The sequence below is a fragment of the Bos indicus x Bos taurus genome, chromosome 1 (assembly GCF_003369695.1).
Source record: "Bos indicus x Bos taurus breed Angus x Brahman F1 hybrid chromosome 1, Bos_hybrid_MaternalHap_v2.0, whole genome shotgun sequence".
NCBI classification, from domain to species: Eukaryota; Metazoa; Chordata; class Mammalia; order Artiodactyla; family Bovidae; genus Bos; species Bos indicus x Bos taurus.
The window spans coordinates 138,281,670-138,300,785 of record NC_040076.1 but is presented as its reverse complement, the minus strand read 5'-3'; the positions used below and the strand labels follow the sequence as shown (position 1 = coordinate 138,300,785).

At 36.8% G+C, this 19,116-nt stretch overlaps 1 protein-coding gene across 4 annotated transcripts in view; it reads left to right on the top strand.

The window, feature by feature from the left end:
• ATP2C1 (ATPase secretory pathway Ca2+ transporting 1) overlaps positions 1 to 19,116 on the top strand; it is a 126,660-nt gene that overhangs the window by 70,028 nt on the left and 37,516 nt on the right. For all 4 annotated transcript variants that reach the window (XM_027546192.1, XM_027546209.1, XM_027546202.1 and 1 more), the window contains 4 exons: positions 10,344 to 10,499; positions 11,550 to 11,618; positions 12,566 to 12,641; positions 15,312 to 15,378. In XM_027546192.1, the coding sequence (XP_027401993.1) occupies positions 10,344 to 10,499; positions 11,550 to 11,618; positions 12,566 to 12,641; positions 15,312 to 15,378 (368 nt within the window). The remainder of the gene's footprint in view (positions 1 to 10,343; positions 10,500 to 11,549; positions 11,619 to 12,565; positions 12,642 to 15,311; positions 15,379 to 19,116) is intronic.

Below are 19,116 nucleotides of genomic sequence, written 5' to 3'. Positions count from 1 at the left end.
GCATTTCCCTAACAATTATTGAAAAAGCTGGCTTGAAATTCAGCATTAAAAAAACTAAAATCATGGCATCCAGTCTCATCAATGCATGGCAGATAGAAGGGGAAAAAGTGGAAACAGTGACAGATTTTATTTCCTTGGGCTCCAAAATCACTGCAGACAGTGACTACAGCCATAAAATTAAAAGATGCTTGCTCCTTGAAAGGAAAGCTATGACAAACCTAGACAGCTTATTAAAAAGCAGATAACTCACTTTGATGATGAAGGTCCATATAGTCAAAGCTGTGATTTTTTTTTTTTTAGTAGTTATGTATGGATATGAGAGTTGGACCATAAAGAAGGCTGAGCACTGAAGAATTGATGCCTTTGAACTATGGTGCTGGAGAAAACTCTTGAGAGTCCTCTGGATTGCAGGGAAATCAAACCAATCAGTCCTAAAGGAAATCAGCCCTTAATATTCATTGGAAGGACTGAAGCTGAATCTCTGATACTTTGGCCACCTGACGCGAAGAGTTGACTTATTGGAAAATACCCTGATACTGGGAAGGATTGAAGACAAACAGAGAAGGGGTTGCCAGAGGATGAGATGGTCAGATAGCATCACTGACTCTATGGCCATGAGTTTGAGCAAACTCTGGGAGAGGGAAGGACAGGGAAGCCTGGTGTGCTGCAGTTCATGGAGTTGCAAAGAGTCAGACTGGACTTAGTGACTGAACAATAGCAGCAGTTAGTGATGATGATCTTTTCATGTGCCTATTGGCCATCAGTATGTCTTCGGGAGACTGTGTATTCAGATCCTTTGTTCATTTATTTTTTATTTTTGTTGTTGTTATTTTTACTGAAATCTTTATTTCTTCACATGGCTTTAAAGTATTTTATTTTATAAATTCTTTCATTTTATCTGGAAGGACTCAGTATTTCTTGTTGACATTTCTATTAGTGATGAATTGTCTTAGCTATTTAAAAAATAGGAATGTGTTAGTTTTTCATTTTTGAAAGATAATTTTGCTGGATATATAATTGTTTGATTTTTTTCCCCCTCAGTGCTTAAATATGTCATTCTACTGGTCCTAGCCTCCACGGTTTCTGATAAGAGATGGGATGTTAATGTTATGAGAGTTCATTGTACATGTTGAATTGCTTTGTTGTTGCTGTTTTCAAAATTCTGTCTATGTCTTTCAGCAGTTTGGTTATAATATCTCTCAGTATAGATGTCTTTGAATTTATCCTGTTTGTTGTGTATTTGTCTTCTTTGACGTGTAAATTCCTGTCTTTCATTCCATTTAGGAAGTTTTCATCTAATATTTCTTCAGATATTCTTTCTGCCCATTTCTAGGTTCCTTCCCCACCGCACCCCCCCGCCCCGCCATCTTTTGGGACTCTTAAAATGCTGAAATTGGTACGTTTGATATTGTTCCACAGATACTTATGCTCTGATCATTTTCCTTCATTTTCTTTTTTTCTCTCTGCCTTTCAGACTGGTTAATTTCAATTGTCCTGTCTTCAGATTTGCTCATCCCTGCCCCCCCCCGACCCCCACCACCTTTTTCAGATCTGCTGCTGAGCCCCTCTAGTGAAATTTTCATTTATTATACTTTTCAGCATCAGGATTTCTTATTTTGACCACACCACACTGCTTGTGGGATCTTAGTTCCCTGACCAGGGATCAAACCCAGGCCCCTAGCAGTGGAAGTGCAAAGTCCTAACCATCAGATCACCAGGGAATTCCTAGATTTTTTTTTTTTTTTTTTACAGTTTTAAAATTTCTTTCTCTATTGATATTCTCTTTTTGTTCATTAATTGCTTTTCTGATTTATTTTAATTCTTCATCCATGGTTTCCTTTTTGAGCACATTTAAGACAGTTGACTTAAGGTTTTTCTAGTAAGTCCAATGTCTGGCCTGCCTCAGGGATAGTTTCTGTCAGTTTAGTATTTCCTGTGAAAGGGCCATACTTTGCTATTTCTTTGTACTTATAATTATTTGTTGAAAAGTAGGTATTTGGGGTATTATGACGTCGTAACTCTGTACATCAGATTTGCTCCTTAGGGTTTGTTTTTGGTTGTTGAGGGCTGCAGCAGTCCACTTTGTTTAGTGACTTTTCCAAATTATTTTTTACAAAGACAAGATTCCTTGTTGTTTGTGGCCCTGAAGTTTCTGTTTTATTATCTTCAGAGTCACCCTTATCCATCTGAAGCCAAAAAACCGGGAGTCGGGGAGGGGGTGCCACTCTCCTGCTCTTTGCAGCTTTTCTCTGAGTTGGGGCACTTCTTCATCACTGAGCTAGGCTGCCTGCCACTCTACCTTCACACACCTTCACCTTCTTCTTGTGACAGACTCAGATCTGTAGGGTCCTCTCAGGTCTTTTCTGGACTTGCTTCTGATTCTGGACATTACACTTTGTCTTCCCTGGTGTACGTGGTGGCCCTTCCAAGCCTTTATTTCTTCAAAGAACTTCTACCTTACTCTCTTCCTTTTCAGTCTTTGGGTGTGTCTGCTATTTTGCTGTGTTCTGTCCTTTGCCTGCTAGCATGTATGTTTAGTTCAGTTCAGTTCAGTTCAGTTCAGTCACTCAGTCGTGTCTGACTCTTTGCGACCCCATGAATCGCAGCACGCCAGGCCTCCCTGTCTGTCACCAACTCCCGGAGTTCACTCAGACTCACGTCTGTCGAGTCAGTGATGCCATTCAGCCATCTCATCCTCTGTCATCCCCTTCTCCTCCTGCCCCCAGTCCCTCCCAGCATCAGGGTCTTTTCCAGTGAGTCAGCTCTTCGCATGAGGTGGCCAAAGTACTGGAGTTTCAGCTTTAGCATCATTCCTTCCAAAGAAATCCCAGGGCTGATCTCCTTCAGAATGGACTGGTTGGATCTCCTTGCAGTCCAAGGGACTCTCAAGAGTCTTCTCCAACACCACAGTTCAAAAACATCAGTTCTTCGGTGCTCGGCCTTCTTCACAGTCCAACTCTCACATCCATACATGACCACAGGAAAAACCATAGCCTTGACTAGATGGACCTTTGTTGGCAAAGTAATGTCTCTGCTTTTGAATATGCTATCTAGGTTGGTCATAACTTTCCTTCCAAGGATTAAGCGTCTTTTAATTTCATGGCTGAAATCACCATCTGCAGTGATTTTGGAGCCCCCAAAAATAAAGTCTGACACTGTTTCCACTATTTCCCCATCTGTTTCCCATGAAGTGATGGGACCAGATGCCATGATCTTCTTTTTCTGAATGTTGAGTTTTAAGCCAACTTTCTCACTCTCCTCTTTCACCTTCATCAAGAGGCTTTTTAGTTCCTCTTCACTTTCTGCCATAAGGCTGGTGTCATCTGCATATCTGAGGTTATTGATATTTCTCCCGACAATCTTGATTCTAGCTTGTGCTTCTTCCAGCCCAGCGTTTCTCATGATGTACTTGCATAGAAGTTAAATAAGCAGGGTGACAATATACAGCCTTGACGTACTCCGCACTGGTCATAGCAAACACCCTTTTCCAACAACACAAGAGAAGACTCTACACATGGACATTACCAGATGGGCAACACTGAAATCAGGTTGATTATATTCTTTGCAGCCAAAGATGGAGAAGCTCTATACAGTCAACAAAAACAAGACCAGGAGCTGACTGTGGCTCAGATCATGAACTTATGTATGTTTAATCTTTGGGCAAATACCGGGAAAGCCACTCTAGCTGGAGTTAGGATGTGAAATAAAGGTCAGCCTCGGTACCAGTCCTTCAGGGAACTGCCAGACAGGTCAGAACACACAACTTACAGTATTTTAGGAATAGGGTCCAGGAAAGAAGCTTCCATCCTCATTGCTGTTGTTGCTTCTCTTGGGAATGGGGACAAGCAGATAGAAAAATAAAAATGCCTTTCCCTAATTGATTTGTTTTTTATTCCAGAGTTCATTCTGTCCATTTTTGCCACCTTATGATTGTTTTAGTGGAGGGACTGGACTGATTGTTTGAGTGTCCTGCTCTACTGTTTTCTATGATGTTATTCATGAATTATAAGTATTTATATTGAATTCCATGTGTTTTTTTGGCAGGTGTTTTGATAAATTGAAATAAGCATGTTGCCCTTCCTTATTGTGATTTGTCACTGAAACTTTGCTTTTAAATTTCTGAATTATTAAACTTACATGCACACTTGTTAAAAAGAGCAGTTTACAAACTTAGGGATTTTAAACTAGCTGTCAAAAGAAATTAAGTTAAAATGTTGGAAAAGGTATATGGTTTATTTGTGGAATGTGGAAACATGCATATTCACTAAAAGCTGTTTGATGTTATCATGTGTGTTTGAGTTTGGAAAAGATGTGTTTTTCTTTAATAGTATTATCATACAACTGAGAAGACAGGTCCATACTTAGAGCAATAAGAGTGTTGGTTCTCTAAGACTTATTATTTAAACTGAAGCTCTGCTTAGTGTTTTGTTGTCTTCTTTTTATAGTTCAGTTGTTAAATAGCATAATGAGCTGAAGAATGCTATTCATTTTAAAATGCTGAAGAGAAAGAGTTTCTTTTTTCCTCATTCAGTTCAGTTCAGTTGCTCAGTCATGTCCAACTCTGTGATCTCTCACCAAGTCACTAGAATTTAATTATATGGGTAGGTTAGAAGTGAGACTTAGTGTCCTTGTTTGGGCTTTCCTTGTAGCTCAGTCGGTAAAGAATCTGCCTTCAGTGCAGGAGACCTGGGTTGGATCCCTGGGTTGGGAAGATCGCCTGGAGAAGGAAATGGCAACCCACTCCAGTATCCTTGCCTGGAAAATCATATAGACAGAGGAGCCTGGTGGACTGCAGTCCATGGGGTCGCAGAGTTGGGCACAACTGAGCCATTAACGTTAACACTAACTAACTTTAAGATTCTCATTGTACGTTGGTGGGAAAGGACTGTTGTAAAAATAGGTTCCCTTTTAAAATTTTGTTCTTTTTAATAATCTTAGTGAAATATCCTATAAATCATTGTTAACTGAATTTAAATTATTAGCAACTTGATCAAGTTGAATCTGTACTCTTAAGTCAAAGTTTGCAAGCATTTACCATAGGATCAAATTCATTTCTTGTAACACTGGGGTGGGTGGACTTTGATTAATAAGCTAGAGCTCCTGAAGAATTTTTAATTATATTTCCTTCATTTGAATAAACAGTAAGAGGAATCTTAATTTTTGACAGCATAAGTAAGAAATTTTATCATGATCAGGCAGTTGCAGATGAAACATTTTGAAAAATACATTTCTGAGGAAAGAAACCCATTTCCAATTGCTTTTAATTCTGGACTCGAGGTGATTAATCTAGCAGCATACAGGACACCAAGATGTTCTTTAGTTTAAGAACTTATTTGTGGCTAGCAGTTGTACTGTATTAACGAATTTTTTTTTAAGCAGTCACTTTTTGCTTTCCAGGAAATCTTTGTGATTTTAGTTAGTATTTACCTTCTTTCTCCCTAATGTTTTATAGGAATAATCTTGATATTTTTATCAACCATTTTAATTCTGTAGATGTTAAATATTCAGATTATGGATTATGTATGCACCTTGATTCTTTTTTACAGTCTGCCTTTTGAACTGTGTTGGGTCTTATTTATATCTCCACCATAGTGCCTGAGGAAGCATAATCAGTTTCCCTTTTAACAACTCTTTTGAAGGTTTTATGTTTGGAGCTGGCTATTTGTTTGATTTCATTTTATCTTAACTTTCTCTCATGAATGCATTGGATAAATGACTCTGATATGTTTGTTTTCAGATGAATTAAATTGTGACTTTGTTAAACTGTAATAATTAGGCTTTCCTGCCTTATTAAGTATTACCCTTCTTAGAAATGATTGCCTTCCCCTCATTCTTTCAAAACTGCTTTCTGTGAAAAGCAGTTGAGAGACTTATTGGTGACTCATAATCACCATTAAGAAAAAGTACCTTGTCCTTTTTCTTGTTCAGCAGACAGTTGAGAGTTATGCTATATTGTATGATTTAGACAAATTTCATTGATAATGTATTGTTAATATTTTTAAGTTTTACAAATTTATAATTATATAAGGAAAAAGATAAGGGCCCAAAGCTCCCTTCTCTTCCACATTAGTTTGTATACTAAGACAGGGCTGTTGTATAAAAAATTACATGGCCTCTTTTCTGTAGAAAAATCTGATTTGAATTAAGATTCTTACTCTCTTAAATGATTATAGCACTGCTAAGGCTGACACAGAAGAGCTGGGTCCCTGACATAGTCAGTAAAGCCATACTTCCTGCCTCTTTAAAAATACAAATCATTTTTATACTCCTTGTCCCTACAGACACCCACCTAATGCTGGTACTTATTCTTGTTTAAGATTTACATTTAACGTAAAAAGTCTTCAGTGGAAAAACGTAAATTTCACTTTTCTCACAGAGAAAGGAGTTCTTTCTATAACTTGTATACAAGTTTCTGTTTCTTATTAAGTATTAAGTTTTTCTGATTAAAAGCTCAGAAAATTACAAGCATTAATGATTTTAGTAACAAGTATTAATGAGGAGCTTGCTAAACAAAGAAAACTTTTTCTTTTGATTTGGGATTTAGAAAAATCATTAATTTGTCAATGTTTAGGTTTCATCTCCACAGCTTACTAGCTGTATGATGTTGGAGGAGGCCTTAATCCTTCAACAAGTCTGAAAAATAGGGATACTACTACATTGGACTTCCCTGGTGGCTCAGACGGTAAAGTGTCTGTCTGTGATGCGGGAGACCCAGGTTTGATCCCTGGGTTGGAAAGATCCCTTGGAGAAGGAAATGGCCATCCACTCCAGTACTATTGCCTGGAAAATCCCATGGACAGAGGAGCCTGGTAGGCTACAGTCCATGGGTTGCAAAGAGTTGGACATGACTGAGCGACTTCACGTTCACGTTCACTACATTGGAAGGACCGATGCTGAAGCCGAAACTCCGATACTTTGGCCACCTGATGCAAAGAACCAACCCATTGGAAAAGACCCTGATGCTGGGAAAGATTGAAGGCAGGAGGAGAAGGGGATGACAGAGGATGAGATGGTTGGATGGCATCACTGACACGATGGACATGAGTTTGAGTAGGCTCTGGGACTTGGTGACGGACAGGGAAGCCTGGTGTGCTACAGTCCATGGGGTCGCAAAGAGTTGGATGCGACTGAGCAACTGAACTGAACTACTAGCGCTTGCCTCATTGGAGTTGCTAGTATCTAAGTAACTGTGGTTTACTTGGTATAAGTATGTTGCTTGGTGCCTACCAGAGAGTGAGCAACAAAGTGTCAGCTGACTATTTTTAGTGTTAGTATCATCTTTAAAGAAAAAGACCTAACTTTTTTCTTAGTGTCTTAGTCACTCAGTTGTGTCTGACTCTGACCCCATGGACCTTAACCTGCCAGGCTCCTTTGTCCATGGGATTCTTCAACCAAGAATGCTGGAGTGGGCTGCTATGCCGTCCTCCAGGAGATCTTCCCTACCTGGGGATTGAACTCAACGTCTCTTACTTCTCTTGCATTGGCAGGCGGGTTCTTTACCTTTAGTGCCACCTGGGCAGCCCTACTTTTTTCTTTCTTATTAATAAAGCATGAAAAATCAGACAATCCTAAGATTAATTTGGGAAGAAAAGTCAAATGTGTTCTTTTAATTTAAAAAATAGAAATAAAAAGTCCATTACCTTTTAGCATGGCAGGTGTTTTTTTTATTTGTAGTTGAGGTGAAGTAATGAACCCAAATTTGGGGCTTCCCTGTTGGCTCAGATGGTAAAGAATACGCCTGCAACTCAAGAGACCTGAGTTTGATCCCTGGGTCAGGAAGATCCCCTGGAGAAGGGAATTAGGACTCTGCAAAAGGCTCATCTGCTTTGAGAGCTTTTCTCTACCTAAAGTGTCACTCTCCATTTTTACTATGTTATTTTCCCCCACTATCTGGCATTATATTATATACACTTGTTTATTTTTTCAAATCATTTTCCCATTAGATTAAAAGCTGAAGACAGGACCTTTGTTTTGTTTACTGCTGATTCCCATTGGATGTGATATAGTACAGGGGGTGGGACATTATAAGCATTAGTAAACAACTTTTTAAATGAATAAGTCAAAGTTTTATTATGTAGATGGGGGGAAAGAATCCATGAACTCAATTTTTAATAATTATTTTCCATGAGATTTTTTTAAGGTATTTATGCTCATAACAAAATGACTCATTTAAAAAGATGAGATTTATTCCCCTTCCCCACCCTCTGAGAAAAGAAAAACACAGGGTTTAAATTTAGAATGTGACTTCCCAGGGGACTCAGTGGTAAGAATCTGTGTGCCAGTGCAGGAGTTGAAAGAGATATAGGTTTGATCCCTGGATTGGGAAGATCCCCTGGAGTAGGAAATAACAACTGGCAAAATTTCATGGACAGAGGAGCCTGGCAGACTATAGTCCATAGGATCACAGACAGTTGGACACGATTGAGCACACAAATTTAGAGTACTTTGTACATAGTATGAATTTTGTCAATCAGGAGGCCTGATTCAGAACACCAGCTCAGTTGATAATAGCAGTGAGACTGCACAATCATCTAATTGCTCTGAATTCATTTTCTTATCTTGTTTTTTTTCTTGGATCTGACTCAGTATCTGGTACATAGTTAAGGTAGTCGGTAAACGTTGGTTGGGTGAATGAATGAGTAAAATCATGAACCAGGTTGTAGTTTTCTGGAGATTGTCCTACTGATCGTTGAACAAGAGCTTCATCAGAGATGTTTGCTGCTACTGTTGCTGCTAAGTCGCTTCAGTCATGTCTGACTCTGTGTGACCTCATATACGGCAGCCCACCAGGCTCCTTCATCCCTGGGATTCTCCAGGCAAGAATACTGGAGTGGGTTGCCATTTCCCTTCTCCATCAGAGATGTTTGGGAAACACTATTCTATTGATTCTCAAGCTTGAGCTTGCATCAGAATTATGTGGAGGGTGTATAAAGGCAGTCTGTTAGGTTCACGCTCCCAACTGTCTGTGGTAGGGCAGTAAATGCCTTAATAAGCTCTGAGGTGTTAGAGGTGTTGCTGGTTCTGCTAAGGTCACTCTTCCACAATCCCTGCTATATCTATATTCCTTTTGAGGTGATTGACACTGATGCATTGCAAGTTTTGAGAAACAGTACCATAAGGGAAGCTGTTTACCTCTTAATACAGTGTTTCTAAAACTTACTTAACCATAGTACTCCTCCCTTGTGTGTATGTGTAAATATGTGTGTGTTGGTTTAATCAATGATCATCTGTCTATAACATTATACACAATGCCTATTAACATCCTTAGAATTATTGTTCTGTGGGCCATACTCATAAACAGAGCCAGGTCACATCTGCAGTATTTTCCACATATAAAATGATGTTTGTTTTTTTCATGCTTGGGTAGGTGAATTCTTAATTGTGTTAGAAGTGCAGCCCTCAGTATTGAACCCTGTTGCAGAGTTGGATGATGATATGATATTCATGATCTGTTTGGAAACACTTATGTGCATTTTTGATTCTTGCTGACATAAATTTAAAATAAATGTTAGGGATATATAGCAAGAATTCATGAATATTAAACCCAAATTGTGAAAACATTTATTTATTTTTAGTTATAGTTATATTTCTTTTTAGTTATATTTAGTTATATTTCTCTTCTGTTACAGTTGGTTTAAACCTGCCAAATCCATTTTCAGGACTTTAGGATAGGGCAAAATTAGGAAATAATTTTAGAAAACTCCTGAGGGTTGAGTCTTCTCTAGATCAGATCAGATCAGTCGCTCAGTCGTGTCCGACTCTTTGCGACCCCATGAATCGCAGCACGCCAGGCCTCCCTGTCCATCACCAACTCCTGGAGTTCACTCAGACTCAACGTCCGTCGAGTCAGTGATGCCATCCAGCCATCTCATCCTCTATCGTCCCCTTCTCCTCCTGCCCCCAATCCCTCCCAGCATCAGAGTCTTTTCCAATGAGTCCACTCTTTGCATGAGGTGGCCAAAGTACTGGAGTTTCAGCTTTAGCATCATTCCTTCCAAAGAAATCCCAGGGCTGATCTCCTTCAGAATGGACTGGTTGGATCTCCTTGCAGTCCAAGTCTAGATAGAGATTGTTTTAGCTAGTGTCTCCTTAGCCCTACTTGTATTTTGAAGTTCAGGCTAATTTTGTCTCATGGGTCTGTCAACCTTGCAAGTCAGAATTTTTTTGACTTAGCTTCATTTTTAAATATGATTGTTGAGTAATGGATATGGTAAAAGTTTTGGGTAATTTGTAACGGGGAGGATATTTGCAGAAGAAATGGTGATTACAGACTCCTTAGATTTTAATTTTAGCAGAAGGAGTTTTCAGACTTGAACTGACTAGAGTGCTTTATGTTCCCCAAGGCTGTGGATCTTTCTGTTGATGAGTCCAGCTTGACAGGAGAGACAACACCTTGTTCTAAGGTGACAGCTCCTCAGCCGGCTGCTACTAATGGAGATCTTGCATCAAGAAGTAACATTGCCTTCATGGGAACACTGGTCAGATGTGGCAAAGCAAAGGTAAATTTCCATTCTTGTTTTGAAGATAACAGTTCCTTCATTTTCAACCATTTTCTCAGTTCTTTTTTTGGCTAATTTTACGTGGATCTTTAAAAAATATACGAGGAAGAAACAGCAGAATTGAACATAGTCCTTGACAGCTCTTTGTGCAACTAAGGGTAAGCTGTGTCCCTGAGATAAAATACAACCATAGTTCTTCCATTTACCAGGCAATTTTTTTTTTTTTTTTTAGATAGAAACAGTGGCTTATGGATATGTTCACCATTGGTTGAATAAAATTTCAATTTAGTTGATATGGTACTAGCTATAATATTCTGACTGTGTATCATTCAGCTACTGATTTCAAATATTTTATTTACTGGATTCTGTGTTGTGCTGTGCTTAGTCGCTCAGTTGTGTCTGACTCTTTGTGACCCCACAGACTATAGCCCGCCAGGTTCCTCTATCAATGGGGATTCTCCAGGCAGAAATACTGGAGTTAGTTGCCATGCCCTCCTCCCGGGGATCTTCCCAACTCAGGGATTGAACCCAGACCTGTTGTACTGCAGGCAGTTATTCTTTACAATCTGAGCCACCAGGGAAGCCCAAGAATACTGGAGTGGGTAGTCTATCCCTCCTCCAGGGAATCTTCCCAACCCAGGAATCTAACTGGGGTCTCTTGCGTTAAAGGCAGATTTTTTACCAGCTGAGCTACCAGGGAAGCCCTTACTGGATTCTAATATTACACAAATATAAAAGGCTTTATTCACTAGTATTTGTTGGGGAAACATTAAATGTTTGAGTAATAAGAAAGGTTCAAATTTCAGAAATATTAATATAGACCGGAAAATGGACCTCAGAACTGAGTCATTGATAAGTTTAATGAGGTGTTTGTTTTTAGGGATCTATGGTAACCTTGGAAGTAAATTTCCAAAGGCAATCCTGGGTATATTATGTCAGACATGTTGACTTATGGGTAGCTTTGGAGAAAAGAAATGAAGGGGTTTTGTTTTCATTTGAGAAAGGTGATTCCATCTGAATGTAAATACGATTTCTTGTTTTTTCCTTTAGGGTATTGTCATTGGAACAGGAGAAAATTCTGAATTCGGAGAAGTTTTTAAAATGATGCAAGCAGAAGAAGTGAGTATTTAGTTTATGTTTTGGTTTCAAATCTGAAATATTCTCCGTTTTAAGTAGGGGAAAACAGAACATTGGAGGATTATTTTATTACTTTCAAAAGTAGTATTTTATTCAGAATATCAGTTGTCTGTGCTTAAAAGCATAATTGGAAGGCTTGTAATTGGAAGGGCTTGAATTAATATTGTTAATATTCTGAAACATTCTGATATTTATTCATTGTTTACAGGAGAAAAAGATTTATGGCCAGTTATTTATAAGGCTAATTATTTTTACCAATTACTTTTATCATATGAATTTTAAAGATTAGTTTAAAATCTTTATATTCTAAAGCACAACTAAATAGTATAGTTGTGCTTTAGAATATATCTTCTGCCAAAATTCCCAGCTTGACATAATTGCAGGTATCTGGAGAAAAAAATGATTGCAAAGTGAAATAAATAACTTGTACGATATCCTTGTTTAAGGTTATTGAAAAGCAGTTCTTTCATTTAAAATATCTCCTTATATATAAAAAAGAAAGTGCATTCTACAGTATCATTTTCTCAGGTAACCTTCTGAGATTCCCGGATGTGATGCAGTGTGTAAAATCATCTCAACCTTGGCAGTAGAGGGATTGCCAGAGACCAGGGACCCAGCAGGATAAAAAGATCGGTTACAAGCATGTTTGTGGATCTAGAAAGGAAAAAGTAGAAAAGTGAGGAGCAGCTGATGATATTAAAATCCTGGGGAAGCTGCTAGGGAGAATAGATTTTCTCCAAAGAGGCACAGAGAGCACAGACCTTTTCAAATAAACAGGTTTTTAAAAGTCTAGGCCTCTAGGCCTCCCACTTTCCTCGCTGAAGGAGTCGTGCATGTCATGAGTGTGTGAAGCACTTAGAGGCCCTGGCACATAGTAAAGCTGACTAAATTTAGGTAATTGTGGTGACACTCTTCTCCAATTTGTCAAGGCACCAAAAACCCCTCTGCAGAAGAGCATGGACCTCTTAGGAAAACAACTTTCCTTTTACTCCTTTGGTATAATAGGTAAGAGAAGAGTGAGTATGTATATCTCATAATATTTACTTAGGTTTTCTTTTTTGAGTGGGAAGTGGGAGTTAGGTACATACTTAAAAAATCCATTAATTCATTCATGTGTTAAGCTACTATTACTTTTTTTAAACTGTTAAACTAATCCCTAGCCATTGTCCTTTTCTACAAAGATAGAAGTCTGTAATTCCTATAATCAAAGAACCTTTCTATAAACATTTTAGTATGTCTTTCTAGTCTTCAATAAAATATGATAGTATTGTGTTACGACTGCTTTTCTTTTTTGTTTCGTGCATCCCATCATAAACATCTTGTCATTAAATAGATGCTCACCTTAAGCAAATTTAAAGATTGTGTAGTATTATGAGTGTATGTATACACGTGTAAAAAGTCAGCACTCTTTTTAGATGTTTGTGTAGGTCTTTAAAACTTTTAAAAATTGTATAAGTGATTGTTCAGTGCAGATATCTTGTTATAAACTGCTCTTATTTCCTTAGGATAAATTCCTGAAAGTGATATTATTGGGTCAAAGAGTGGTGGTTTTGTAATTTTTGGCATGTTTTTAAAGGCTTTTCTTTGCTGTTGCCAAATAATACCCTACCTCAACAAAAAAAGTGTCTCTCTTCCAGCACTGTTGCCGACTTTTTTGTTTATTTCAAAATTTATTATTTGAGAAACTGAGCACTTTGTCATATATATCTTACAACTTTTTTATTTTATTCTATTTTATGAACTGCCAGTCTGTTTCTTTTGTGGCTTAAGCCTTAGATTGGTCACACCTCTTTGTATAATTAGGATATAATCCTTTTGTTGTTTAAGTTAGAAATACGTTTTTTTTTCTTGATTTTTAAGTTGCTTTTGAGGGCTGTATAATAAACTTGGTAGGGAGGGGAGAGATGTGTGTAATGAAACACTCTCTTGCCTGAGATTCTGATCACACCATCCTACTGATAATCTCTGCAGTTAGGTTTCTGTGTTCCATTCATAAAGGCTTTTCCAACCCCCTGTGGGAAAATGTTTATGTTTCTTTAAACATCACTCTTAATTTTTGACACTTAATTTTACTATTTTATTTAGAATTTATTTTAGTATAAGATTTAGGGTAGAGTTAGTACTCTTTTACTAAAAATTTATTTATCCTGGTACCAGAAGTTCTATATTCCATTCTTTATTCATGGAGTTGAAATGACATCTTTATTATAGCATTAAACACATCAATTTTGGAGTCTTTTTCTTTAATTCTTCCACGATGTTATTTTCATTTTTCTTGCTAACTTTAAAAATAATGCAATTTTAGCTGTACAGTTGCAATAAAATAATTCTTTAAGTATTAATTCTGTTGATCCATTTTTCATTATTATAAGCAAAGTAAAAAGTGGGAAGGTTGTTTTGTTCATTTGTTTAAATGGTGTGTCTCATAGCTCCCTTCATTTGGTTCTGCTGTTTATTTTTTAGAATTTATAGTCAGTTTGATAAATTGAAAGGAAGTTTAGCCAATTAAACCTTTCCAGTTTATGTAACACTTTACCATGAAACCACCTCAAATTTTTTGAAAAAAATTTTTCAGCTTTTTGATTCCATGGTTCTAATATAATGCATTGGACATATATTTTCTTGTTAGTATGAAATAGGAGAAGGGTCAAGATCAAAATCAAGGGTCAGCAGACTTTTTGGTAAAGGGACAGATTGTAAATATTTTAGCCTTTGGTTCATACTTTCAGTGATGGAAATACTCAGCTCTTTTGTCAGCACAAAAGCAACCACAACACAAATGGATATGGCTGTGTTCCAAAAAATTATCTACAAAAACACATAGGAGGGGCACAGATTGTAGTTTGTTTGACCCTGGTGTAATTCATCAGACATAATTCCTTTTATCAGGGTAGTATTTGGGATGGGATCTGAGAAGATCACAATCTGGATCATTATTTTTGTAATTGCAGAAAGATGAAGGAAATCTTGTTTTAAATGTACATGTTGATCTAGAATACAAAGTTACTTTGTTTTATTAAGACTCTGATGCTGTGTTTTTCCTCACAAAACCAGTGGTACATCCCTTCCCCTCACTTTCTTTTTCAAAGATAAAGATTGAAAAATATAGTAAAGAATCAGTTGTTTCGTATATGTTAATTGCTTTTTAACTTTCAAATACTGCAAAGTTAATAATTTTTAAATGTTAATTGCTGTTTTAGCTGTCTTGCATCATCTCTGGGCTGAGTCCTAAATACTTCTTGGTTTGCAGTACAAATTTAATGTGTAGTATCTGGGTATTGAGTTATGAGAAGTAAAGTTCTAGGGTTTATTTTTTGCAAACCTCACAGTTAATAGAAAACCTACATGTATGCGCTGCCTTCTTTTTTTCCCCCATTGTACAAAAATACTGGTAATGTTCTCTTATATTGGGAACTTTCAGATATTATTACTTTAAAGGATGGGTGGCAGCAAAAGGTAAAACTGTAGGTGTGTGCATGCATACACAGCTTTAACCTTAATATTAATTTAATCTTCCCTCCTTAATGGAGTTTTATAAAATCTTGCAACTGTGATCTGATAAACTTTCCCTTTTATATCAAGGAACTTTTGCTGCCCTCAGTTTGTTGTTCTATCCCTTGTATGCTCAGGTGATTTTATATAAAAGGGAAAAATAGCTGTTTGATTCTGTTATAGGTATCATCATGTTGGTTGGCTGGTTGCTAGGAAAAGACATATTGGAAATGTTTACTATTAGTGTAAGGTAAGTTCTAATGGTTTGTTTATAATTTGAAGTCTTTTGCCTCTCATTTTTTTTGTTTGGCATAGCTTATATTTCATTATGGGTTTTATATGAGCACATAAGAGTATATTAAGTGTACTTAAATAGTTCAGAATTCATATATTGAAATGAGCTATAGGAAAATGAAAACCTACATGTATACAGTGGAGAAACTCCACACTACATATCTGGTATTACCAACCAAATATTGCATTTTTAAACTTAGACAATCAAGGATCACCAAACTGAAATCTAGGAGCATGAGAAAGAAAGACCACAATATGGAAACTGAATAATCAACTCAGAGGAAAACCAAATATGCAGGAATAGAAGAAAAATTGAAAATGAACAGAAAAGTATTCATATTTTCAGAGATTTGCGAAGAGATTGCATTCGTGACAGACAAATTGTTTTAGAAAAGGATCACAGGACCCACATTTTTTTTCTTTTTTAGTTATTAAGTTTATGATTTTTAAGAGGCATCCCTGGTGGTCCAGTCGTTAAGACTTTGCCTTCTAGTGCAGGAGGTATGAGTTTGATCCCTGGTTGGGTGGCTGAGATCCCACATGCCTTTTGGCCAAAAAACCAGAAGAGAAACAGTAGAAGCAATATAGAACAAATTCAATAAGACTTTAGAAATGGTCTACATAAAAAAAAAATCTTAAAAAGATTATGATTACTGAAATTAAAAACTCAGCTTAAAAATTGTAAGTCAAAATGGTCTCCCCAAAATAGAATAAAATGTCCAAAACAGAGGAGATAAAAGTGTCAACGAGAATAATTCAATACATGCCATATCTCAGTAAAAGGAGTTTTAAAAAGAGATAAGAAATTATATAAGAAATGAAGCAAGACATGAATCTTTATACATCGAAGGGATCCTCCAGATGCCAAGCAGGAGGACCAAAACTCCAGCTTAGAAACATCATTGTGAAAGTCAAGAAAACAGGTCAGGTCGTGTGTAAAGGAAGGAAAATTTGACTTGTATCATACTTCTCATTAGCAACTGCAGTTTCCATCACAGGGTGTTTTTAGTCTCCACTAAGACTTCACCTCACAAGACTTTCCTAGGTCATACCTGGTACCTGTGTCCTGAACACCACAGGGCAACTTCCTCTTCTGAGAGTGTTCCTGCAGCAGTCCCTGCAGCAGTTCAAACAAGCAGACGAGATGACCATGTGAGGGCCGGAGCTGTCCTGGGTTAAAATGCCTCATATTCTGTAGGAACCATCATCTCTGGAAACACACACTTTCCAGGATGCCTGATAGGACCATGTCCAGTTATGAGATTCACCACAATCGGGAAACCCAAAGCTATGGCTTCCTATAAGATAATTATAATTTTTCCAATCCATAGATAATTTATTGGTCAGGAGATCCTTTTATCATAAGCAGTAATTTATTGGTCAGGAGATCCTTTTATCATAAGCAGTGTTGCCTAGCAACATAGTTGCTATACTGTCACCACTAAGGGAACAAAGCTAGAGATTTAACCAAATAGAGAAGGGAAAAAGGATTTTTTAAAAACCTTCATCCACAGCCAATTTGAATTAAAGGAGAAGAAAGTGGGGCAGTACAATTAAAACATGGGGGAATTGATTTTAAATCTATAAATCTAGGACTAGCGAAAGTATCAATTCAGGGTAAGCAAGTAGTCAGAAAATATATTCCTTACCTACTCCTGTATGAATTCTAGAAAATCAAGAGTGTAAGAAAGGAAGACAATGTTGTATAGGGTGTAAGAAAAAGTGGGACTCACTCAGTCCTCTATGGAGAAATTCTGGATGACAGCTCTGTGATAGGTCTAGCAAGTAATAGTTAGGCTTTTAGAATAAAAACCAGTGGATTAAAAAAAAAAATCAAATGGAGTACAAGGAATAACTAGGATGAATAAGTTAAAAGATATTTGTGATAGAGTGAAGGAGTATAGTTTTTCCTTGGAGGAGTAAAAATGCAACTTGAAATTCTTGGCTTCAATATATGTAAAAAAGCATTGGGTTAAATATAAAATGAATTTAAAATTGGGCATGAATTTTATTAATCATTGGCATATCATCTGTTGGACTCATGTTTTTTTAGAGTATTTTTTAAAGAGTACTTCATGAAGATTAACGCATCATTACTTTTATTCCTACCTCAGGGTCCTCCAAGAGATCAAACATTTAAACCATTTTTTAATAGAATAAAACTCATTCTATTTCACAATGACCATATGGGTCTATTGCATTTTTATAAATTTTAAAATACACATGGGATCTTTAGTGACTTTATTTTTCCTGTGTCTTGAAATATCTTGCTTTCTTGTTACCCTAACAGTAATTTTAACAAGTATTTCCAACTGTGCTAAAAATGAGTAAAACAATGAGAAAGCAGAAGAATAAATAGCTTTTAAAACTACTGTCCAACTCTTTGTGACCCCATGGACTGTATAGTCCAAGCCAGAATATTAGAATGGGTAGCCTTTCCCTTCTTCAGGGGATCTTCCCAACCCAGGGATCTAACCTAGGTCTCCCACATTACAGGTGTATTCTTTACCAGCTGAACGACAAGGGAAGCCCTAGAATACTGAAGTGGGTAGCCTGTCCCTTCTGTAATAATAAATCATTATTATTATTTTATCCTTCAATTATCTTATTATTTTGCCCATAGTATTATATTGTTATTTAAAAAGGTATAAAAGGAGTCTGGGGATAAAATTTGGGGGGTTTTCTTGCATTCATTAAACAAATTTGAGAAATTGAGTTTTTTTTTTTTTTTTTTTACCATAATGACAAGAATTGACAGAAGAGTTTTCATAATTATTACACAAACCAGAAGATGAATGCAAAGCAGCAACCACTCTAAGCTATAATGATGAAGGTGAAATTGAATCATTATAAAATGAAATCTCAGAACCAAACCCTTGGATGATGATACTCTAGATTTTCTCAAACTCCTGAATTAATGACTAAACTTTTTTTTTTTTTTTCACCTGCACTGTGTGGCTTGTGGGATCTTAGTTTCCTGACCAGAGATTAAACCTGGGCCATGGCAGTGAAAGCGCTGTGTCCTAATTCACTGGACCACCAGGGAATTCACTGAACTGCTTTATTTTTAAGGATAAAAGGAGAAGGACAGACATTCTCTTATAGGTAATCATTCTGTAGCAAGGAATTTGTCATGTAGTATTGTGTTACAAAGAAGATGACTCTCCTAAAAGTTATGAGTCATCAGCATTTTCAGAAGTGTTACATTTTAGAGAGAGATGCAAACAGAGGAACCAGAACTGATAAACCTACGACCTGTTAAAAATGGTTTTTAAATTTGAAATCACTATTTTGTAAGGTAAATGTGTTCTAGGTTTATTCGTGACAGTTCATGAGCAGTTGCATTCAAAGGACATGATCCAGTTCAGATATATATACTTTCAAATCCAAGAGTATAGTTTGGGGTTAAAATCCAAATAAAAATTTATGAAGTTTTTCGTAATCTATTCTGTTCCTTTGTAAGTTATTTATAAAATGATTTAAATACAAAAGAATGAGAAGGTCCATTGGATCTAAGTTATAAATGATGATAGCTGTCTTTGCTGATACAGTGAGAGTTAATGGAAGCATAAGTAAATAAGATTCTATTTGTACTTAGAGGTTCAAAAGAGAAAATGAAGTATTAATGATGACACATATTTCTAGGTTATACAGTGTGCGTACTATTCAGCCAGTAATTATAAATATTATTTAT